General features: G+C 39.8%; 1 protein-coding gene across 8 annotated transcripts in view; it reads right to left on the bottom strand.

Annotated features, from left to right (window-relative positions):
* The window catches only part of FGF13 (fibroblast growth factor 13), a 308,880-nt gene that overhangs the window by 67,815 nt on the left and 221,015 nt on the right, over positions 1 to 20,050 (bottom strand). The window contains exon 1 of one of the 8 annotated variants that reach the window (XM_021285061.2): positions 5,900 to 6,063. The exons of the other annotated variants lie outside the window; for them this stretch is intronic. Coding sequence (XP_021140736.1) covers positions 5,900 to 5,930 — 31 coding nt within the window. The 5' untranslated portion in view covers positions 5,931 to 6,063. Of the gene's footprint in view, positions 1 to 5,899; positions 6,064 to 20,050 lie in introns of those variants that run through there. 8 annotated transcript variants of the gene reach the window in all.

The raw sequence follows: 20,050 nt of genomic DNA, 5'->3' as shown, positions 1-20,050 counted from the left end.
ATAGTGACATGGATGTTCCTGTGTGTATCTGTGCAATGGTTCTTTGCAAAAGTGCATTGTACAGCTCTGCTCAGTAATATACACACAAAAATGAAATCCTGTGACACCAGTGTAGACATGTTGCCTGGACCCACTTTATCCAAGAGCTCATTTGCTGTTCAAGGGATTAGGCAGCTGGTTGATTTTTGTCTTCTCAGAGTACAGACTCATGAATCCCAGCACCAAAACAAGCCCCAGTACAACTCATGCACAGGACAGGATGTGCCAAAACTGGCAACCATCCAGCAAAGCAGAGAAACACATCTCTATCTTCAACACGTGAGTCAGCTGACTGAGACTACTAAGATATTTAAAAAATAATTATGCATTATAAAAGGTTCTCATGTCTTAATCCTGTTCTCTTATCAGAACTGCACAAGTTTGTTAGGACAATGTTCACTAACTCTGACAAGAATTTAGGCTTCTTATTCAGGACTGCTAAATGTCACCCTGCTAATTCACCCTGCTAAATATTCAGGATGGCCTTAATATCTCACATCAAGAACACGGGTTCCCTCTCAGATTCTCAGAGAAAATACCAATGAATGAGAGGAATCCCAGTTCTGGCCCTTCCCAGCTGTGAATTCCAATTCCTTTACAGCACAGTCTCAGTCAAAACTAGATTTGATCCAACCTGGTGGTGCAGCATTTTTGAAAAAGGAGGGTATTGTTTGAAGGCAGAAAAATGGAAATACTTTTTTCCTAGGTTAATCCATATTCAGTTATCCCAAAATGTCAACCACAAAAGATGGTCTATCTGGTGCATAAAAGATCAGTGCCAATCAGCTGGGAAAGGTCACAGAACAAACAGAAGAGATCAGCTCCCACAGCTCTGTGGGCTCCCAAATTGGGAACATGTTATTCCTTTGTCTTGAGGGACCCAACCTGAGCCAAGAACTTGCAGCAGTGACCGACTGACTTCTTTCAGTCCACCACAAAGCCATAGCAAAAAATACTCTGCAGCCTCCCACATCAGTATGCACAGAAGTATCTGTTCATTCACCTCTCAGCATGATGACTCTCAAAACATCAGTGTAAATGACAGCATATCATCCCTGAAATGTTTACATCTCAGCATGGAACACATGAGAAGTGTGGGCTCTATGCCCCTGTCAAACCTAACATAAGGCCACTTTACACGTGATGAAACCCTGTAAATAGTCTTTCACAGACCCAAAGCAAGTTGCCTAGAGATTGTCACATGCCTCAAGTGGATCTTTTTCTACCTTTTCATAGATCTGATGGTTCATGCTCTGTCAAGAGCTTGACAAAAACAGACTCACTGGGTTTCCACCGAGTTGGAGCCTCTGAGAATTTTCCTCCTCCCACTTGCACCCAGGGATTTCTATCAGCTTCTCACAGCCATGGCCCTTATTTTGCTCAGAAGCCAAGTTCTGCCCCATTGCTTGACTTCACGTAACTACAGATCCCAATTTGCTTCTATCATGTGATGGATGCCAAGTTTGCCCCTTCCTGTTGCTGTGTTAATGATGTAAGACCCATCTGTTTTCTAACAATGAAAACAAATTACCTGGGCTAGGATCAGAAGAGCCTAGCAATGATTTTCTGTGACTTTTACCTAACTGCTGAGATCATGGAACCAAGTACACACAGAACAAATGAGAATGTGAACAGAGCTGGCCACAAAGAAAAGGGATATGAGCAAAAACTACCATGTCTTGGATGGAGGCAAAGTTCTCCAGGAGCTGGAGTTAGACACTGCACCGGGTCACTGCTTCCACACGTGTGCAAGTGGGGCCTTGCTCCACTCATTGTCACGGAACTGGAACCAGTTTACCTGAGCAGTAACCCTATTTTCAGTAACCAGAAAGCAGGTATAACCTTGAGGATTAGGAAAAGGGCCATGAGCCCAAACTTCTGCGTTCTGTCTCAGTTCACCATGTAATGCTCATTATATTAATAGTGACACAACCAGACGTCCTGACCTAAGTTCAGTGATGTAAAAGTTAAGTTTATCTAAGTTCATCTGACAAAATATCTGGTCTTTGCAACCAAGAAAGAAGAGAAAAAGGCACCTCCAGATGGCAATTCATTCCCATCCAAAAAACATGATTATTTTCACAGATGCATGAAAGAAAACACCACCTCTGCCTTACTAAACTATCTTTACAGGGTAATTTAGAGTGTAATCTACCTAATGCATCTCTATAATAAATAACAACTACCACCATCAAAACTAAGTAATCATTTAATGAAGGTACATGTAGCTCAATATCTTGCTTCTGGCAGTGCTCAGTAATACATGTGGATATAAAACCAGACCAAGTAGTTGCACAGTCACACTTCCCACACACACACCCTCCAGCACTTGGCCTCATGGCAACTCCAGGCTTAGCAGGAGCTGGTGAGAGCAGAGCAAAGGTGACATCTAAAGCCATGCTGAGGTGAAAAACACATTTCATATGTAAACAGAGATGAATTCATTAGTATAAATTAGATGCACTCTTTTTGCAAGCAACACTCACAAGTATCATTGGCTAGCAAAACAGGAACAAGAACCATGAGCTGGCATTTGCTGCATTGGATTTAAATAGGTCTGAAGACTAGAAAAAATGTTTATGCAAATTCTACATAAGTAAATTAGAAGAAATTCAGAGAACTCAATTCAAAGAAGGAGGCTAATAGCAGAACATCTGCTGCTGCTACCAGTATTCGCATTAGGTAGCTGGGTACATTGATGGGGAATCAGACCTCATCAGAAAGCACAGAAAGGTTCTGTTGCTATGTGGAGAAACAATGCTGAGCAATTAGAGAAACAGATATGAAGCTGCCAAGCTGAGCACTGTTATTCCTCAGTTAAGTCAGGCTGAACTACAATAGGGATACTTTTGCTTGTAGAGAGACTGGACAACTGTCCAACCTGATAATGCATTTCCACCTAAAACAACCACAAAACTAGTAGTGGTGCAGAAGTAGATATAAATATAATATCATTATTTGAATTAAATTCCCAGTCCATATGTATTGCCTTTGCAACTTCTCTGTCATATTGCTAAATCATGCTGAGCTAAACTCACGGGAGACACCATATTTAGCAGATGATGATATATCATCAGGATTTCTGTCCTCTCCCTTTAACCCTCTTCACTTTGTTTATCATTCGCATTTTCCACCTCTTCCTGCCAGAATCTTTTCTTGTTTCATTAAAAATCACAACATGCTTCTAATGAGCAGTAACCACAATGTATCTTGATATCCTTATCTTGCAGTTGAGGTCAACTTAATCTTGTTTACAAACAAATAAACTTAGTTTAACTTCATCTACAACACAACATTCCAAGGCCTGGGAGCTTTTGCTGGGAAAGAAAGGACAAAGAGCAGAATTTGATTCTAAGTCACAGAAGTAAGCCTGCTGAATTGTGAGAAGTTAACTAACTGGTCGATCTTCTAATGTCATTATTTGATCAATTCCACTCAGCCCATTCCATGCAACCATAATGAAGGTTAACTGCCTATATGGGGCAGCTATGAGAGGTTAGAGAGTCTAATTGTAAAAAGGCACCTATATGTACAGCTGCACAGATATAACATGTAGCTACACAGAATTAATGAAATTCTGCAGTACTCTGTGAGGCCTGCAGGGATTTCCGCTCATATGATTGAATGAAGAGACAAGGCTCCCAGAAGCTGCTGGTATCTGTGTTTCCCCTGGACTGTAGCTGGAATTGGACATCTCAAACCTCTGCAAATATGGGTTCTACATTCATAATAAGGACATATAAGTCCGGGCATTTTTTTTTTCTTCTTCCTGACTTGTAAATATGAGCAAAACCAAGATGTTTCAACAATACTGAGATGTACACACACACCAGGGAATCAGTGCAGAGCTATTAATGCTGGGAGAAACTTCCACCCCCCTCAGCCCTTTCTGTTTGTGGTGTGGTTTTAGTTTTGTTTTGACTTTTTTTTTCTTCCACCAGCCCTGTAATATATGAAATGTCTTACTCAGTGACTGTATTTTTAAACTACTATTGCCATAAATTTTAGCCTAGTTAAAAAGTTCTGATGTAAAGTCTTTTCAGGAGGCTTTAAGCAAAATATAGCATTTCCTGTATGCTGCAGAACATTAATTTGTAAATAGCTACAAACCAAACAAACACGACAGATTTCCAGTACTTTCAGTCCAAAATCTCAGATGTATAAAATTACCAGTAAAACGAGAAACAAGAGGGACACCTAGAGTTAGTTCTTGTAACTGCCCCAGCAAGGTCATTCACTTTCTTTTCCAGTTTTTGTTTTGGTCACTGACGATATTTAATCACAACAAACATACGCAGTGCCTCCGCATGTAATTAACAGCGAACCTGGATGCCCAAGGTTCTGACAAGCAGGGCGAGACACTGTAATTTTGCATTTAACACTTTGTTTTTATATTTAACGGCAGCTCGGTGCGTCTCCCTCACTCTCGGGTGCACCCGCCAACCATGAGAGGGCCCGTGGACATCGACCCCGGGGGTGGCAGCCACTGTCCGTGGTGCTGATCCACTCAGGCGCCGCTGTCCGCGGTGCTGATCCGCTCAGGCAACCCTGTGCGCGATGCTGATCTGTCCCACATTGCCCAGCCCTGGGCCTCATTCTGCCCCGCTCCTCCACCCTGCCCACTTTCTGCCTCCGTGGAACGGGTCCCCTGGCCTTTTTACATCAGGTTTATAACCAAATATAAAGGTCCAAAATCTTCCGTCAGTATTTTCTTGTATAGTGTGGCTAGGCAACGTACTCCTCAAAAGATAACCTCCAGCAAAAACTTTGATGATTTCAGACCTGTTTAATCTTCATGGCAATCTTGCTATAAAAACTTACTATTTTTCACAAAAGAGCAAGGCATTTAGTAGTTAATAATCTGGATTATTAAGTGACTATATTTGGTAAATGCATTTTTAACGTGCCAAAAACAATGCAGACAGTTCACTTTACATTCTACACTTCACTATACTTAGATTTACTATATTAATTTTGAAAAGGAAAAAAAATAGATGCCACATGCAATGTCATAAAAGTTGTTTACTAATCATGTTGAGTTATTTCTAATAAAGAATGACATATGACCCAGAGAGTTAATATCTAACTCTCACAGTTAATATCTAACTCTCTGTACACACTGACTATCAGATTATTGTTTAATATTGGGGCATTTTCCAAGAGTCCTTGGATTTGTTTTTCTCTTCTAGCTGTAGGGCGTTGGTTCTTACGGTAAGCTGAGCCCTTCACATACCAAACGCAAAGAACACACATTTTCATTATTAAGTAAAAGTATATTGCACCATCATGAGAGTCTGTTTAAAACATTTGCAAAAGAATAGAGAAATGCTGATTGTTTAGTATTAAAAAGGTTTTCAAGTTATTAACACCATAACAAGATTGTCTTCAGTTACTGTGAGGAACAGTACCCTCATGAAAGGCAATTAGAACAGAACAGGAATAATTATTTTTTGTTTAAAGCAAGCTTTATACCCAACAAAAAGCTTGGGTACAAAATCAAATAAATATGTAACACGGATGCTTAAAAGGCCATAAAATCAACCTGTGCGACAATTGAAATATTCAAACAGGACAAACATGCTAGTTTAGCAGCATATTCCATATATTTATGCTTCCAATCAGTCAGAATTAAAAATAATGCTTTCCTTTTACTTTTTAAATAGTATATTTTTAGAGCTACCAAAGAAAATTTATTAAATAAAAGAACAACCACATTCTTAGTATTAATAATTATTAAGCTTTAATTTCTTTATATAGTTCATCATTTCTACAGAGGACGAGTTGCCAGGAAACATCTCCTGGTTTGGCTTTTTTTTTTTTTTTTTTCACCCTGTAAAAATATTGCTTAAATACATCTTACCTGAATAAGACTTTCTTAATCCCAAAGCCATGCTGCCTTACAAGCTGCTCCTACCCCGACAATTGCAGTCTACATTTGGAGCAGATACACAGGGAGTAGATCAGAGAAAGTTTAAGGCATATTTAAAGTATTCTCTAAGGTACTGGCCAGAAACATCAAGCCTGTACTCGCGGTATAGAGAGATCATTAATGGGCATTAGTGACAGACCATTATGACTTTCAGAGATCATTAAAGATTCATAATGTAGCTGCATTGTTCTGGCAGCATCTAACCATTTCTTGGACATAAATGTACATTTTTCCTGCATGATTTACTTAAACTTATTATTTTTGAGTGTCAAATTTTATTTTCTGCCTCCTAGAATTACAAAGAATGCCTGTAACAGGATACTGTAGTATATTACACCAGCCATAGGAGCCTGGTGCTTGGTAGAGTTGATACCCTTTATTGTAAGGCATTTTGCAATATGAATAGATCAACAACATTCATGAGGTAGAATATGTACCATACTTCCTTTCTTCTTTAAATAAGCTGCCTTACTGATGTACCATAAATGTTACAAGTATAAAAAGCTCTTAGAAGAATTACATTTGCTAAAAATTCTGAAATAATTACCTTTTGAAATTTTAAATCTATACTTCTTAATATCAGAAAAGCTCATTTTTTGACACATGGATTTAGCAAAATCATTGAAGATATTCTAGTTGGGGTCAACCAAACCAGCTACTCCTAATGCAGTTTTGACAAGTGAAGAAAACACCGAGATTTGTTTTTGAAGATGTGCAAGTAGTGCAAAGATTGTGGTCCAAAATGTGACCACAGTTATACTTCAATTGTGCTAATCAAGGGCTGGATGTGAATTTTCTGTTGTTGAACTTGACTAAGATCTTGTTTAACTCATCCTTCTTCAGCACAGCAAGTTAAGCCCCTGTTCACATATTATGTGAGTAATGAGATTTAGTCAATTTAGAAGCAGAGTTAGATTTCAAAGTCAAACACTGTCTCTAAGAATGATTTAGTCATTGTGGAGTCATAGTTACAATTAGTTTAGAAGAGCTATTTAAAAAGGCTCTGCCCCTTCACCAGGAATTACCACTACCTCCAAGACACACTTAAAAGTCACGTGTGTGTGAGCTTGGTTTATTTTGCAGCCTAATTGATCAGCAGTGAACATACACCAATTTGCATGTCAGGAGGAAAATCACTGAATTCCAGCTGAGCCGTAACTTCTTAATTCCTTTAACACAATGACTTGCAAATGCGTGAGATGTGCAAAGGATCAGACCCTCAAAGTCATAGATGAGTAAACAGCTTCCAGATGCTGGGCTTTGGTACTAAAATGAGATCTAGCAAATGAAGTCACTGAAGCATTTTAACATGTTTTAGCATTTATTTTATGCTGGATCTAGATCTGAAAGGTGAAACATGCCAGTTCCTACTAATAAACAATTTTCCTAAAAGAATATTTAAGGGTTTACTAATATGCATTACTGCTTACATACTTGGAATTCACAACAAGAAGTATGCAGGAATAAATTATGTTGTGAATTGCACAATTTTAGAATATTCACTGTTTATTATGCCACAGTTCCTTATAATCTAGCTGTGAATATTGCTGATATCCAAATCCACTGTACTATTAAAAACATCTTTAATTATTGCTGCCAGAAACAAACAGTAGCACACCAAGAAAACTGCAGTGGGGCAAAAAACTGAAGTTGATTCTGAGACCTCTCCACTTGGAAATGACATCTTTTTCACAAAAAAAATAAAAAAAAAAAAGGTAAAAAAAATCCATGTGGAAGAATATACTGAAGCCCATTTCTAAGGCCTGCTGAGTTCTATTGATTTCAAACAACTGACCTTGAGTCAATAGGTTTTATGTCACCCATGTCAATTATTGACAGGCAGTCAAAAGCCTGCAGCGGCATTGCTCATTGCCTTGCAATTATAAACAAGGTTAATCTGCTTGTAAATGTAGTTCTTTTTCCACAAGCACTGTGCATTTAACTCATTTTTCCAAAGCTTAAATGAATTTGTAATGACAACTCCCTAAAATGTATAGTATTTTTACTAAAATTTCAGTATTCTGTACTCTTTTCCTACTTCAAGAAAGGTTTAAGTGATTCATCATCATTCTTACCATTTTACAATAAAATTGGAGTTGCATGTTGAAAACTTAACCTGTGATCAGCTAATCCTTATAACCATCAAGTGATTCATTGCATATTAACTTGTTTTGGTTTTTTATTAACAAAAGGAAAATAATCATGTCTAATCTCCACTTTGTTTTGATCACTTTATGTCTGTTATGCACCCTCAGCGCACGACCAGAACCACCTGGCATAAAGGAACAGAGCTCCTCAGAGATCCCTGCAGTTAGACCAACTAAGATCTTACTTCTGCTGGAGTATCAGTTACTTCTGTGGTGTGCCAGTTTGAAAGAGAACTTTATACTGTGGTGTAGGACCTGCAGCAAAAGACTACAAGCAGAGTCTGTAAAAAAACCTCAGTCATTTAGCTTTTTTTTCCCTTATGTATCAATAAAAATGATGCTGACATTTGCTACAAAGAACTTGCTGGAGATTGCCATGTTACAATCAGTGGATAACTGATGAGCAAACAGCTAAGAGAAATGAGAGAAGATGGTTTGGGGAGGGCATTTACATTTCTAACCATCCAAGGAGGAAAGCTCAAATTAGCCCTCCCAAAGAGACTGTAGTGAGTCAAACTCAGTCCCTGTAATGAACAATTCGATCAGTTTACCCAGAGTATGATGTGACACACCTGTTTGCTTTACAGGTGCCCGGAATAGATGACTTGGCAGGTCCCAGTAAGACCTGCAGCCCCATGTTACCTTGCTGGCTGGTATGGGGACTGCATGAAGAATTCTCAGAGAAATCACAGCCACACCACCTTCTGTGCATATTCTCCACAACAGACAAGCTTTGTCTAGTTTGCATCTAAGCAATGATGCACACTGAAATAGGGGCCCAAGCACATCCAAAGAAGTTAGTGTAGGTACAAGAGAAATGACACACATCATTATTATTCTGCTCTGGTAGAAAAATAGCCCCTTTCTATGACTGCGACATGAGATTAGATTAATAGTCTTGCAAACTATTAGGAATTCCTATTTCAAATAATCCTACTTCGCAGTTTTGAACTGATCTCCTCCAGGAAAAAAAAAATAATAATAAGAAAAGAATAAATCAGGCTTGACCTTATTCCCTGGAACCCAGCAACAAAATCCCCAATAGCTTTTCTATCAGGAAGAGGCTGAGAGCTCTGGCTCCTGTTTTTCTGCTGTTGTTATGACCAAAGCATCCCAAGTGTAAAATACAGACGAGCAAGCACAGCACTGCTGACTCAGCAGTCCTGCAGCAACATCATGCAACGTTGAACAGCAACTGCAACAGAAACCTTCCAAGGAAATACAGATGATGACCTAAAGAAAGTTCCTGCCTTCTTGGAGGAGGGGGAATAAGGAGAAAAGAGTGCTCTGAATTGCTGCCCAGAGAGACAAAACACCTATTTGTTGTTACAGAGCCTGTTGCTCTGCATAGACTATTTTTGTATTAGAGATCATTATATTTTCATAGAGTCATTAAACGCTTTGAATTTTAGCTGCCCCCTCAAAGCGACCCAATTAATCCTATTTTATGTATACTTCAGATTATTAAAAATACCATGTATTTTTATATTTGAAGTATTTGTGATTCCATTCATTTTTTGTTTTGTTTTGCTTTTTCCTCTCTTTTTGGTCTGGTTGTAATAACCTGTCATGCAATCCAAAATAAGGAAGAAACCCTTTAAAGGCTGAAACCAATATTCTGATGCTGGGAATGCTTCTCTTTCTAATGACTAAGGGGAAGCTGTGAGAAATCAGCACAGCATTAGCACTTCCTCTCCTTGGCTTCAGCTGCCACCTGGTGGTACAATCCCAGGGAGCAGAAAACATCATTTTTATGGGAGGACCCGGCATGTTCCAACAGGCACCTGCACTTAAATGCTGGTTGTAAGGTTGCAAAATGCAATGAGCAGCACTGCAGTTGCAAAAATTTGTGCAGTTCATATCCACATGCAATACAGTGCAATTCAAAAGTGTTCCACAATTAAAACAGTTTGAACAGAAAAGGCAAGTTTTAAATTCTGATTTTTCAGCATAGTAAACTGAAGACCCACAAACTCCCAAGTGTCAGAAATTGTCCCAACAATTTATAACACTTATTACAAGTTCCTGAGCCCAATGGAAGCTCAATTGTAAAAGCAGGACTCACAGTCAGACACAGGATTGAAAACAGAGAAGTGTGAGAGCCACTTTATTACCTGCCTGCAAATAGCTTCCAATGCCCTGCTGTTACACCACAAAAATAAAGCAGGAAGGACAGAATAAGTACTAACCAAAGCTTTTTAAGCTATTATATTCTATTTGGAATACAGTGCTTATTGTTTATTCTATTCGGAACATTTCACCAAAGTTGCAAACAAAGTATAATCAAAAGTAACTCTTATTTTGTCATTCTAAAACTAACAGCCCTTGTTTGTGTTGTGCCACATGTTGCACAAGGACAGGATGACACTGGAGCTGCCCTGCTAGGTGACCTGGTACCTGCCTCACATCACTTTGCAGCTGCTGGTGGGAAAGTAAATATTTACTACCAGGAGCTGGCCCTTTGGGGAAAACCAAAAGGTCAAGTCTACTTGGCACAGTGTGGTAATGTGCAGGGATGTTCAGGCTACCTTGGGTCTAGCAGCATTACTATTAATTAACAGACAGAATGCTTCATCAGGCATTCCCAAGGTATCCAAGAGAGCACAGGTACCATCCCACTGACACACTCAAGCACAGGTATCTTGGATCATTTCCGTCTCTGACATATGGGGATAACAAGGCAAATATACATTCGGTTGCTGGTCTGCACTCCCTGTGCAGCAGGGAGGTGGTGGCAGCCTCGTGTATTTGCAGAGGCTTTTGGCAGGAGGATTGTACAGCAGCTCAGATTAAAGCTCCTGCTCCTTGCTTGGTTCCTATCATACCCCAAGGAAAGACACATGGATAATGTGGGCAAATGCTGATGAACACAGAGCACACATTAAAAAAAAAGCTAAAAGTATTCTTATAGCCATCTGTGTACTCAGATGAGCCCTGTGTGATGACATTCTTCTGATTCATTATGCTTGGAAAGCAAATTTCAATCACACCAGCAAACTTCTACCTCAAACATAGTTTTTACTTACTCACCAAACATGGAAAAGAAAACACAGCAAATGTCTAATCCAAGCCCTCACGACAGCATGGTTCTCCTTGTATCTGGTACCCCAGGTGCTGCAGAGCAATTCTTAAAGCTAGAAGGACCCTTTTCCCTATTTCCACTACAGACCAAAATGAAGACTAGCCCTTCGTTAGCTTGCCTTTTAAGAGAAGAGAGCTGGACACTGCATGTGTGTTTGTCATGGTGTTTGCAGAAACACCTAAGAGAACTGGGAATGTAAAACCCATTACATTTTCCTGACACACAGGTGCCAAACTCCACTGAAAATCACATTGAAACAACTGCAAGGAATAACCAGGCAGACATCCAGGATGAGGAGATAGGCAGAGACTCTACCTCCATCCCCTTGCAATGAGGCTCCAGCAGCCCTGATGGACTGAGTCTGGTGGTGACCACCTCCCTACCAGAGGAAAAGCCAAAGATCCTGGCCCAGGCTGGAGTCAAGCATGGAGTATCCAAAGCCCCGTCCTGGTCAAATGGCAGGCAGCCCAACCACAGTGCCTGCAGTGTTCGGTAACCAGCAGATGGGTTTGAAATGATGGCGCCTCTTGCCAAGTCTGACCCCGTCCCGACTCCTCTGTTTCTGCATGACCTGTGTCATTTACAAATGCTCTGTGCAAACACAACTTACAAGGAAAGATCTTCTCTCAGCAGCCTGCAAGCATTTACAGCCAAAATCAATACACACATCAGTGCTTATCAAAATAATTTCATTTATCATAATTAAGTAAATTAGCTCTAATAACACAGTGATTTCACTATTTACCAGAGGAAAATAATACGTTCAAAGTAATTTCATTTGACACAAACCTGGGCTTGGGTCTAATCCTTCAGATTTTATTCTTCATTTCTGCTGATATTTTACAACAGTGCAAATCATTATTATTCTATATTCTTGCAACAACATACAAAAATAAACTACTGAAAATATTGACTAAACCCTGGACAGAAAAGGCTGAACAGACATCTCTGAATGTGAGTCAGATGCACTGTTTGGAAAGTCAGCCTCAGGTTTCCTGTATGCATGTCAACAAAAACAAAACACTTTGCAGCTGGATTTGGATCATGTTTATACTTGGGGTTCCCTGGCATGGAGACAGAGAAGTTGCACAGGTATGAATGAGATTAAAGCTTCCATCCTTGCCACATAAGTTAATGCCTTGAAGAAGTCTTATCTTAGCACAAAATTCAATACAAAATTTCCACTCCACAAACAAGACACTGCCCCAAACACTACCAGAAAAGTGTGAGTGAAAAACGTGATCAGATTAAATGGGCTCTTATGTGCCAGTATCATCCCTCAGGCCTTCACTCTCATTATTAAATACATCATCCCATTGCTGTGCTTATATTCCAATTTACGCTACTAATGGGGAACTGGTCACACAGAAAAGGTTTGTTAATAAAAAGATGCTTAGTGTGTTTGCCAAAGTACAAGCATAAACCTCTATCCAACAAAAAAGCTCTTGCCACTTATTTTGCAGACATCATTCTGGTATACTTTATTTGTTAGAGGAAAAGCATGATTCAAGCACTCAAAGAAAAACATCTCAATAGAACATTTGCCACTAGAGGAGGCTATTTCATAACTTTTTTTCCACAGACATTCCTGTACCAGGGAAATTTCAGTTGTGAGTTTCCACAGAATCACCAGTACTGTTTTCTGGCTAGATGTGTTTATACTTAACCTTGAACCAAAGGAAAAAACAAATTCACAAAATCCGCAGAGTTCATAACCTGGATAATTTCTGTCCATTTTAGTATGATGGTACATTTCACTGCCCATTTCAGTGCCTGTAGAGCTGCTAAAAGGAAGATGTTGGTGAACAAGTCAGGGGCTTTCAGGGACTCTACTGATCTGTACACATAATAATCCTTGGCAGAGAAACTTCAGGTGGATGAATTACCCATAAAGCTCTACCTACTAACAACAAGTGCATATTTTTTTAAGTCTTCTGAGCACCTGGCCCCAAGTTCACATGCCAGATACCTCAGCCTCAGACCATCAGACTCCAGACCCCAAAACTAAGGATTTGTTCCCTTGGAAAATTGTTTTGTCTTGCATCTTGGTCCAGATTTGAAGAGAACAAAATTTTAAAACATCCCAATTTTCTATGAAGCAGATTTGTCCTCTTCAGTCTGTTCTAGGTATAAACAGATATAAAGGGAAATGGGCCATGTAATTCTGTTGGACAAATCTTGTGCTCATAAAACATCTCTGGCTGATGGTCCCAGAAATAGATGCCCTTTTGTTTTCCACAGAACAAGCACATCCCAGAGGATATCGGAACATCTATGTGAGAAATGCTTGTCCAACAATCCCATTTTTTCATGCATCCATCATAGGCTGTTGCACCCTGTGCTATTTTTAGAGACTCCTTTCTGCTTGTTCTTTAACATGAGCTCAGAGGCTCAGACTTGGGGTTTTTTGGCCACGATGCCACATGTTCTGGTAAGGCTCATGGTCAGAGAAGCCTTTGATGGAAGGTGACAGCTGCAAGTTTCAGGCATGCAACCAGAGCTCACCTTGAGCTTTTCTAGCTCCCAGGGGAGCTAATTCAGAAGCAGGTTCCCAGGTGACAGCCCTCCTCTAGAAATGACCCAAAAAAAGCCACTTGTATCCTCTGCCACAAGCCATGCTAGGAAGTGCTACTTACATTGGGAAGGGTACTTGAGAAGTTGGAAACAATATTGTATGTGGCTTAAATGATGAGGGTACCATAACTCACATCATGCACATCAAGGGCTCCAGGACACTGAAAATGCACCAGACTGCGGCACCTCTGAGCGCCAGCGCTTCCTCAGGAAACACCCAACTTCATTTTCAGGAACAGACTCTGGACCCTGGCTACTTAGTGGTATCTTCTGTGCCGTTCCTCTGCCTTCCAAGTCATCAACTCCAAATCTGACTCTGCATCATTACACATTCTCACCTCCATTTCCTTCACAGAGAAACAGCTGTAAAACTAAGTAATTTAATTTAATTACATTTTTTTTAATTAAGCAACTATATAACTAAGTGATCAGCTACAGTGGTGAGAGCTCTAAGCCCACATCTCAGCATTAGAGGGAGACCTGCTCCCGTTTAATTCTCTTTGCAGAGACAAGGAGGAAAGTTGGAAGTGTGGCTTTAGGGAACAGCATCCCAGCAGTCAGTCAGCACCACTAGAAAGATTAACAAGAAAAAAACCCAAGAGCATATTTCATGCTCTGCGGTGGATCCACAGCACACAGCAGTATAAAAATTTGGTCACTCTCCTCATGTCAAGCATTGGAATTTCTGCTCTAAGCAACCCTTCTCTGAGCTGCAGCACTTGAAAGAAGATTCACACAGATATTCAGGTTCAGTGACCTTGGAGATCCAGAAGGATACATGAGCCTTTCAAGTAGTTAGCTTTTACATCAGGAGGCTTGGAGAAATCCATCAGACATGGGCAGACAGATAGGAGTCACCCATCTCTAGTTCTTGGATATTATGGTAATGACCAACAAACACAGACACCCATAAATAAATGAGCAGATGACTCCAGTGACATCAAGTTCTTAAGTAGTACAGCAACAGAGGCAAGGAAAGCAGACAGGCAGACAATCCGTTTATGCCCTATCTGTGCAGTACGGTGTGAGTCATATTACCTTTTTCAATCTAGATAAACAGTGGTGTACCTGGACAGCTGCTGAAGTTGTGACCAGACTCAACAAAAGCAAGTATTTGCCAGTGCCTTTTCTGTGCAAACATCACCAGGCCATAAAGACTGCTGCATATTTAATAATGTGGACCAGATCTTGACTTCAGGGCTTGGATTGAACAGCCCAGGCTAACAGATCCTTGGAAACATTCCTTTCAGCATTATTTACCAGTTTGACCCTGTGTACTGTTGCTTTGTACTTCACCTTTACATATGCTGGAAATGGACTTACATTTTGCAGTGATTCATACCCAGTAAGAGAAGGTAACAGGAGCCAGTTAATAAATTATTCCCAAAATACTATTCTGGACTCCACTATCATGCAAGTGGTTCTGCAGTCAATAATTGGACAAGAACAGCTTCTTAAAATAATTTTAAAACAATGGCAGGAGTAACAACAACAAAATAGCTCTGATAAGGACAAGCTCATTGACAGGAGAGCTATGAATCCTTCTGAAGAGGCGAGTCCCCAAGTTCCCAAGCTCCAAGCAGCCAAGCAGCTCATCTGTTTGACTACCAACTAATGGACTAACAGGAAACAGGACAAAGTTAAGCTGAGGAAGAAGAAAAAGAGAAGTTAATTTCATCTTCTGTTTGGGACATTAGGAAAATCCAGACAGGCCAAGAGGGGAACTGAAAGGGCAGGACAGAAGGAGATGCACCTTCAAGACAGCAGTGGTATATGGAATTTAATAGGGAATCTGCTGCCTTCCAAGGTTTGAGAGTGTAGGATTTTCTTAAAAATGGGAATGCTTCCAAGTTCATTCTATCAACTCAAGCTTTAACTGCCCTAGACAGAGGACAGGGCATGGTGCAGCCTTACTCTTCTGTGCATGTTCTCTCAATGCTGACGCACCACTTAGACTGATGGGGGTATGCACTTTCTGCTATTTTTAGGCTTCCACAAACCTAAAGATGGGATAAACAGCACTACACAAGTTGGATAAAACAAGATAACGCTGAACAGAACAGGTCATAGGAGGAAATTGTGTGGGATGCTGATTTTTGTCATCTGTTTCCTTAATTTAAAATACACAAGAGCATATTCTGTGCATCAACACATCTGTCACTCACAAAGGTGGCCACTTGACTATATGACTGACGTGCGGTAATAGTAACTCCTTTTTTGGCAATGCAGCCAAAGGAGTCAATGTGGAGTCTGAGTACCTACTTAGAGCACTAAAAATGGCTAAGTACCACTGGAGGCTTGCACAAATATTTCACCACACTGTGATGAAGAAAAGTGGCTGGTATGGAGAAACCAGGCGTTGATCATACTGTGTCTAATATTCTTTTAACTGGGAATATCTATATATATTTGAATCAACACTCAGCATTGATGAGTTTTGCCAACTCTTTTCAACTTCAAGCTAGAAAATTGATGAAAATAAAGGTGAAAGCCAGATTAATATTTAGCTAGTTTTATGTCAAGCTTAACTGTCTTCTAATAAATCAGTCTCAAGAAAAAAACTTATTACCAACTTTCCTGTAGTTTAAGCAGTAGGTTGTACCTACAAGAAAGCCAGGCACTTTTGTTTAATTCAAAAGAGGAAGAAATACTCTGGAATAGAGAGGAAGAGCTGGTTCTCTCCTGACGACTCCCTGGGGTGGCCAGACAAGGCCGTGTGAGTTGCGCAGATCCCCGATGCCACACACTGCAGTGTCCAGCTGCCACAGCCGATGGGACAGAAGGCAGGGACCGGGATATCCACGCCAAGCAGGACGGACCCCTTCTGGACCCTGCTTATCAGCTGTGGTGTGACCATGCAGCACTGCACAAGGATGATCTCCTATGCTGATGCTGCTCCAAGAATATAAAACATCTGTTTTCCTACCTCTGCTGCTGCTAAGACGGTATGTTAACAACCAGGCTACAGTTATTCAATATTATTTGGGAGATGGGATTAAAACAACATTCTTGCTTATGCTCTACTCCATGTTTTCCTGTGCTCTTCCAATCAATCTACAAAGCACCCAGTGTTTGGCTGCAATTAAACCTACAGGAAACATGTGGTAAATGTAACCTTCCCATGGGGAATATTCCTCTGCAAGCCACTGACTAACCACTAGATAAAACACCTAAATGACACCAGCATCAATTTTTCACAAAGCAAGACTAAGATGAACATCTCACAGTAATAATGTTAATTACACTTGCTGAATTAAATGAGAAGAAAAACACCCAGAGAATTCAGTGAGGGATGCTAAAATCTGCAATGCTTAAATAGCTAAATGCAATTAAAAGACTCACTCTTAAGTCATCAGCATTTTTGCAGCTCTACTGTAGGACATAAGCACTGGAGCCAGTGCACTTGACAAGAGAACAGATTTCTGCTTTGCTCTACAGCTGACTATCCTTTATCTGTGGGATGTTTGACATTTAATGGGTTTTTTTAAAATAGACTTGGCAAAAAATGGGCAATTGGATGAGTGTAACAATTAATAGCCATTACCTAAAGCATTTATCCCATCAGATCATATATGATTTTTAGATTTGACCAGGAGAATATTAATGTCAAAAGACAATTCTGGACCTTCACAGGGAGCGAGAACATATTTGAATATCCAGCATCTACTTTACTGAATGCCACTGAGCATGCCTAGGCTGGGTCCAACATGAATGTCCTTCCTTCAGGAGCTGAAAGCAGTGGTTCACAGGACCAGAGTGCCTCAGAGCAGATCTGCTTAATCTCAACTCTATCAGCACCGTAAACCCTAAGCACAGAAACAGCTTAAAAGACTGAACCACTCTTGGCCTGCAGATAGAGCTCATCTGCAGTTTCTTAAAACCCAGCAAAACTCAGAGGGGCACAAGTGCTCCATGGTTGGAGTCACCTCCAACATGTTTCATAGGGACAGCTGTGACAGCTCTTCCTCACCTGTCCACTAAACAGATCTATAACCATAGCCCTTCTTCTTAATAATTTCCTATCTACCTTTAGCAAAATAACTTGTGTTATTTTGGCTGGAGATTAAAGGCACTTCCTTCCACAGACAAAATTATCTTAACTTCTTGGCCTATGTATCATAAGATATTTCACTAGAATCCTTTGAATTATTTTTATTAGTTAGAGCCAGTTAGGCATTGGTTACTTGCATAAACGTGCTCTGCTGACCAGTAATTTTGAAGCTACAACAGAAAACAGCAAATCTGTTCCACAAGCAAATGGCACATATGAATATTGAATACTCCCTTATTATAAAAAATTATACTGGTTGTCATTCATCACAGCAAGTACATAGGGAAATGACCATTTCTCACCCACTGGCACAATGTATGGCCAACCTGTTACCTATCATCACCTTATACAAGTCTTTCTACTTACACCTCATCTGGCATTAAGTAATGCCTTGTTACTACATTACAACATTTAATTCAGCTCATCTATCTACACTACTTGCAGAAATACGCATGTATTCTTTAATTACCCTAGTTTCATTATTTTTACAGCTAACTTTGCAATTGGTTGCTAATCAAAATCAATTCTAGCACACAGCTTACACAATTACTATTTCTTGGAAAAGTATCCTACTTTATTACCATTTTCATCCAAAAATCAAACAAGATCACTATAATTTTCTGGATATTAGGTTGTCTGCCATGCATCAGCATATCCACAATTCATTTACTAGATCAAATAGCTGAATGCTAAAACAAGTAAGACTTCTCAAGTGTGCCCTGTCTATATGTCCACAAACAAAAAACAAAAAAGCAAAACAAACAAACAAAAAGTCAAAACCTTATTTAGGTTTCTACACTTAGAATAAACCTGGCTGCAGGGCAACTATAAAAATTAGCCCCTTATCTTCATAAAGTCCAGTTACAAACCTCACAGATACAAAATATGAAGCAGAAACCTGTTGTTAGACTTATAGAATTGGCTACAAGTGCTCTCAGCAAGATTAGATTACAAATCAATGACAACTACACTGAGAGCAAAATTATGGCTGATCCTGAATAAGCATAAAAATGTGAAGAACATGCAATACCTTCTTTTTTTCTCTATTCTGTTTCTACACAATACCATGCACAACTTAACCCATTCAGCTTTCCCAGGTAATTGATTTTTTCCAGTTTGACATGAAAAAAAGATTTCTTTCTCCTTAAAATGAAAATATTTGTTTACATGTGTTTTGTCAACACTTTCACACAATCTGCAGCACTTAAGAACAATATCTAGCTTTGAATTAAAAAGGCAAAACCATCCTGCTTTTAAGAAATGCAACACTTGTTGTTTTTTTTTTCCTTTTAACCAGGCTGAATTTACATGTTGAACATCACTCATTCACCTCCAAGCTGCAGATCTTCAACAGAACTAGTTTGTATAATTTTCTTCTGAATGTTATTATTGATCATCCAGGAGATTTTTTTTCCCTCACGAAAATGTTAAGCTTCTCAATAAAGTTTAAATTATAAGGCTAGTTTGGAAGGACCCTCTTGTTATTAATTATAGGAGCCCAGCTCTTCCATGGAGAGAAGAAAACCAAGCCCACCTGGGTGTGAGTGCTCAGGTTCATCCAAGAGGATCCAGCCAAACAGGGGCAAAGCCAGCAATAAAATCCCAGTATCCTGGAAGGCAGTTAACACACTTCTGATTTTAAGACACTCTTCCCACTGGTGCTTTTCCGAAAGCTCATACTACCAGTCTGCTGCTTCTTTGAAGGAAGTGGCCCATGACAAATTCAAACATCCATCTTTTTTCCAGCTGATAAAGCCACTCACCATAGAGGCAATGCCTGCCACAGACAGAACAAGTCACTTCCAGCTTGGTACATTCAAAAGAAAAATAAACTCTCTCAGCTGCTAAACATAGACTGTTAAAAAATATGATCTGTGTGGCCCAAGAGATGGGTTAGAGTAGAGAACTCCAATGCTCGTGCTTCATCATTTCCCATGTCATCTGCTCATTTCACTAAACAACTGAGAGCATAGAAAGGAAGCAGTGGAAGTTTTGCAAAATAAATACTCCCACAGCTGTCGACAGCTTCTAGGCACTCAGCTAAAAAGAAGTCATTTGTTTTCAGATTGCACATTAAGGCTCAGAAGGGATAAAATTATCATCTTTGTCATGAAATAATGCAATACTTGTAATATGGAACATCTAGAAGACACAATCAGGTTCATAAACTGAACCTGCAAAGGGATGGAGACAGAGATCCTTCTCTGAACAGATAAACAGATAACAGC

The sequence above is a fragment of the Columba livia genome, chromosome 12, assembly GCF_036013475.1.
Source record: "Columba livia isolate bColLiv1 breed racing homer chromosome 12, bColLiv1.pat.W.v2, whole genome shotgun sequence".
NCBI classification, from domain to species: Eukaryota; Metazoa; Chordata; class Aves; order Columbiformes; family Columbidae; genus Columba; species Columba livia.
The sequence above is the reverse complement of the archived record's forward strand: the minus strand, read 5'-3'. Positions and strand labels throughout refer to the sequence as shown.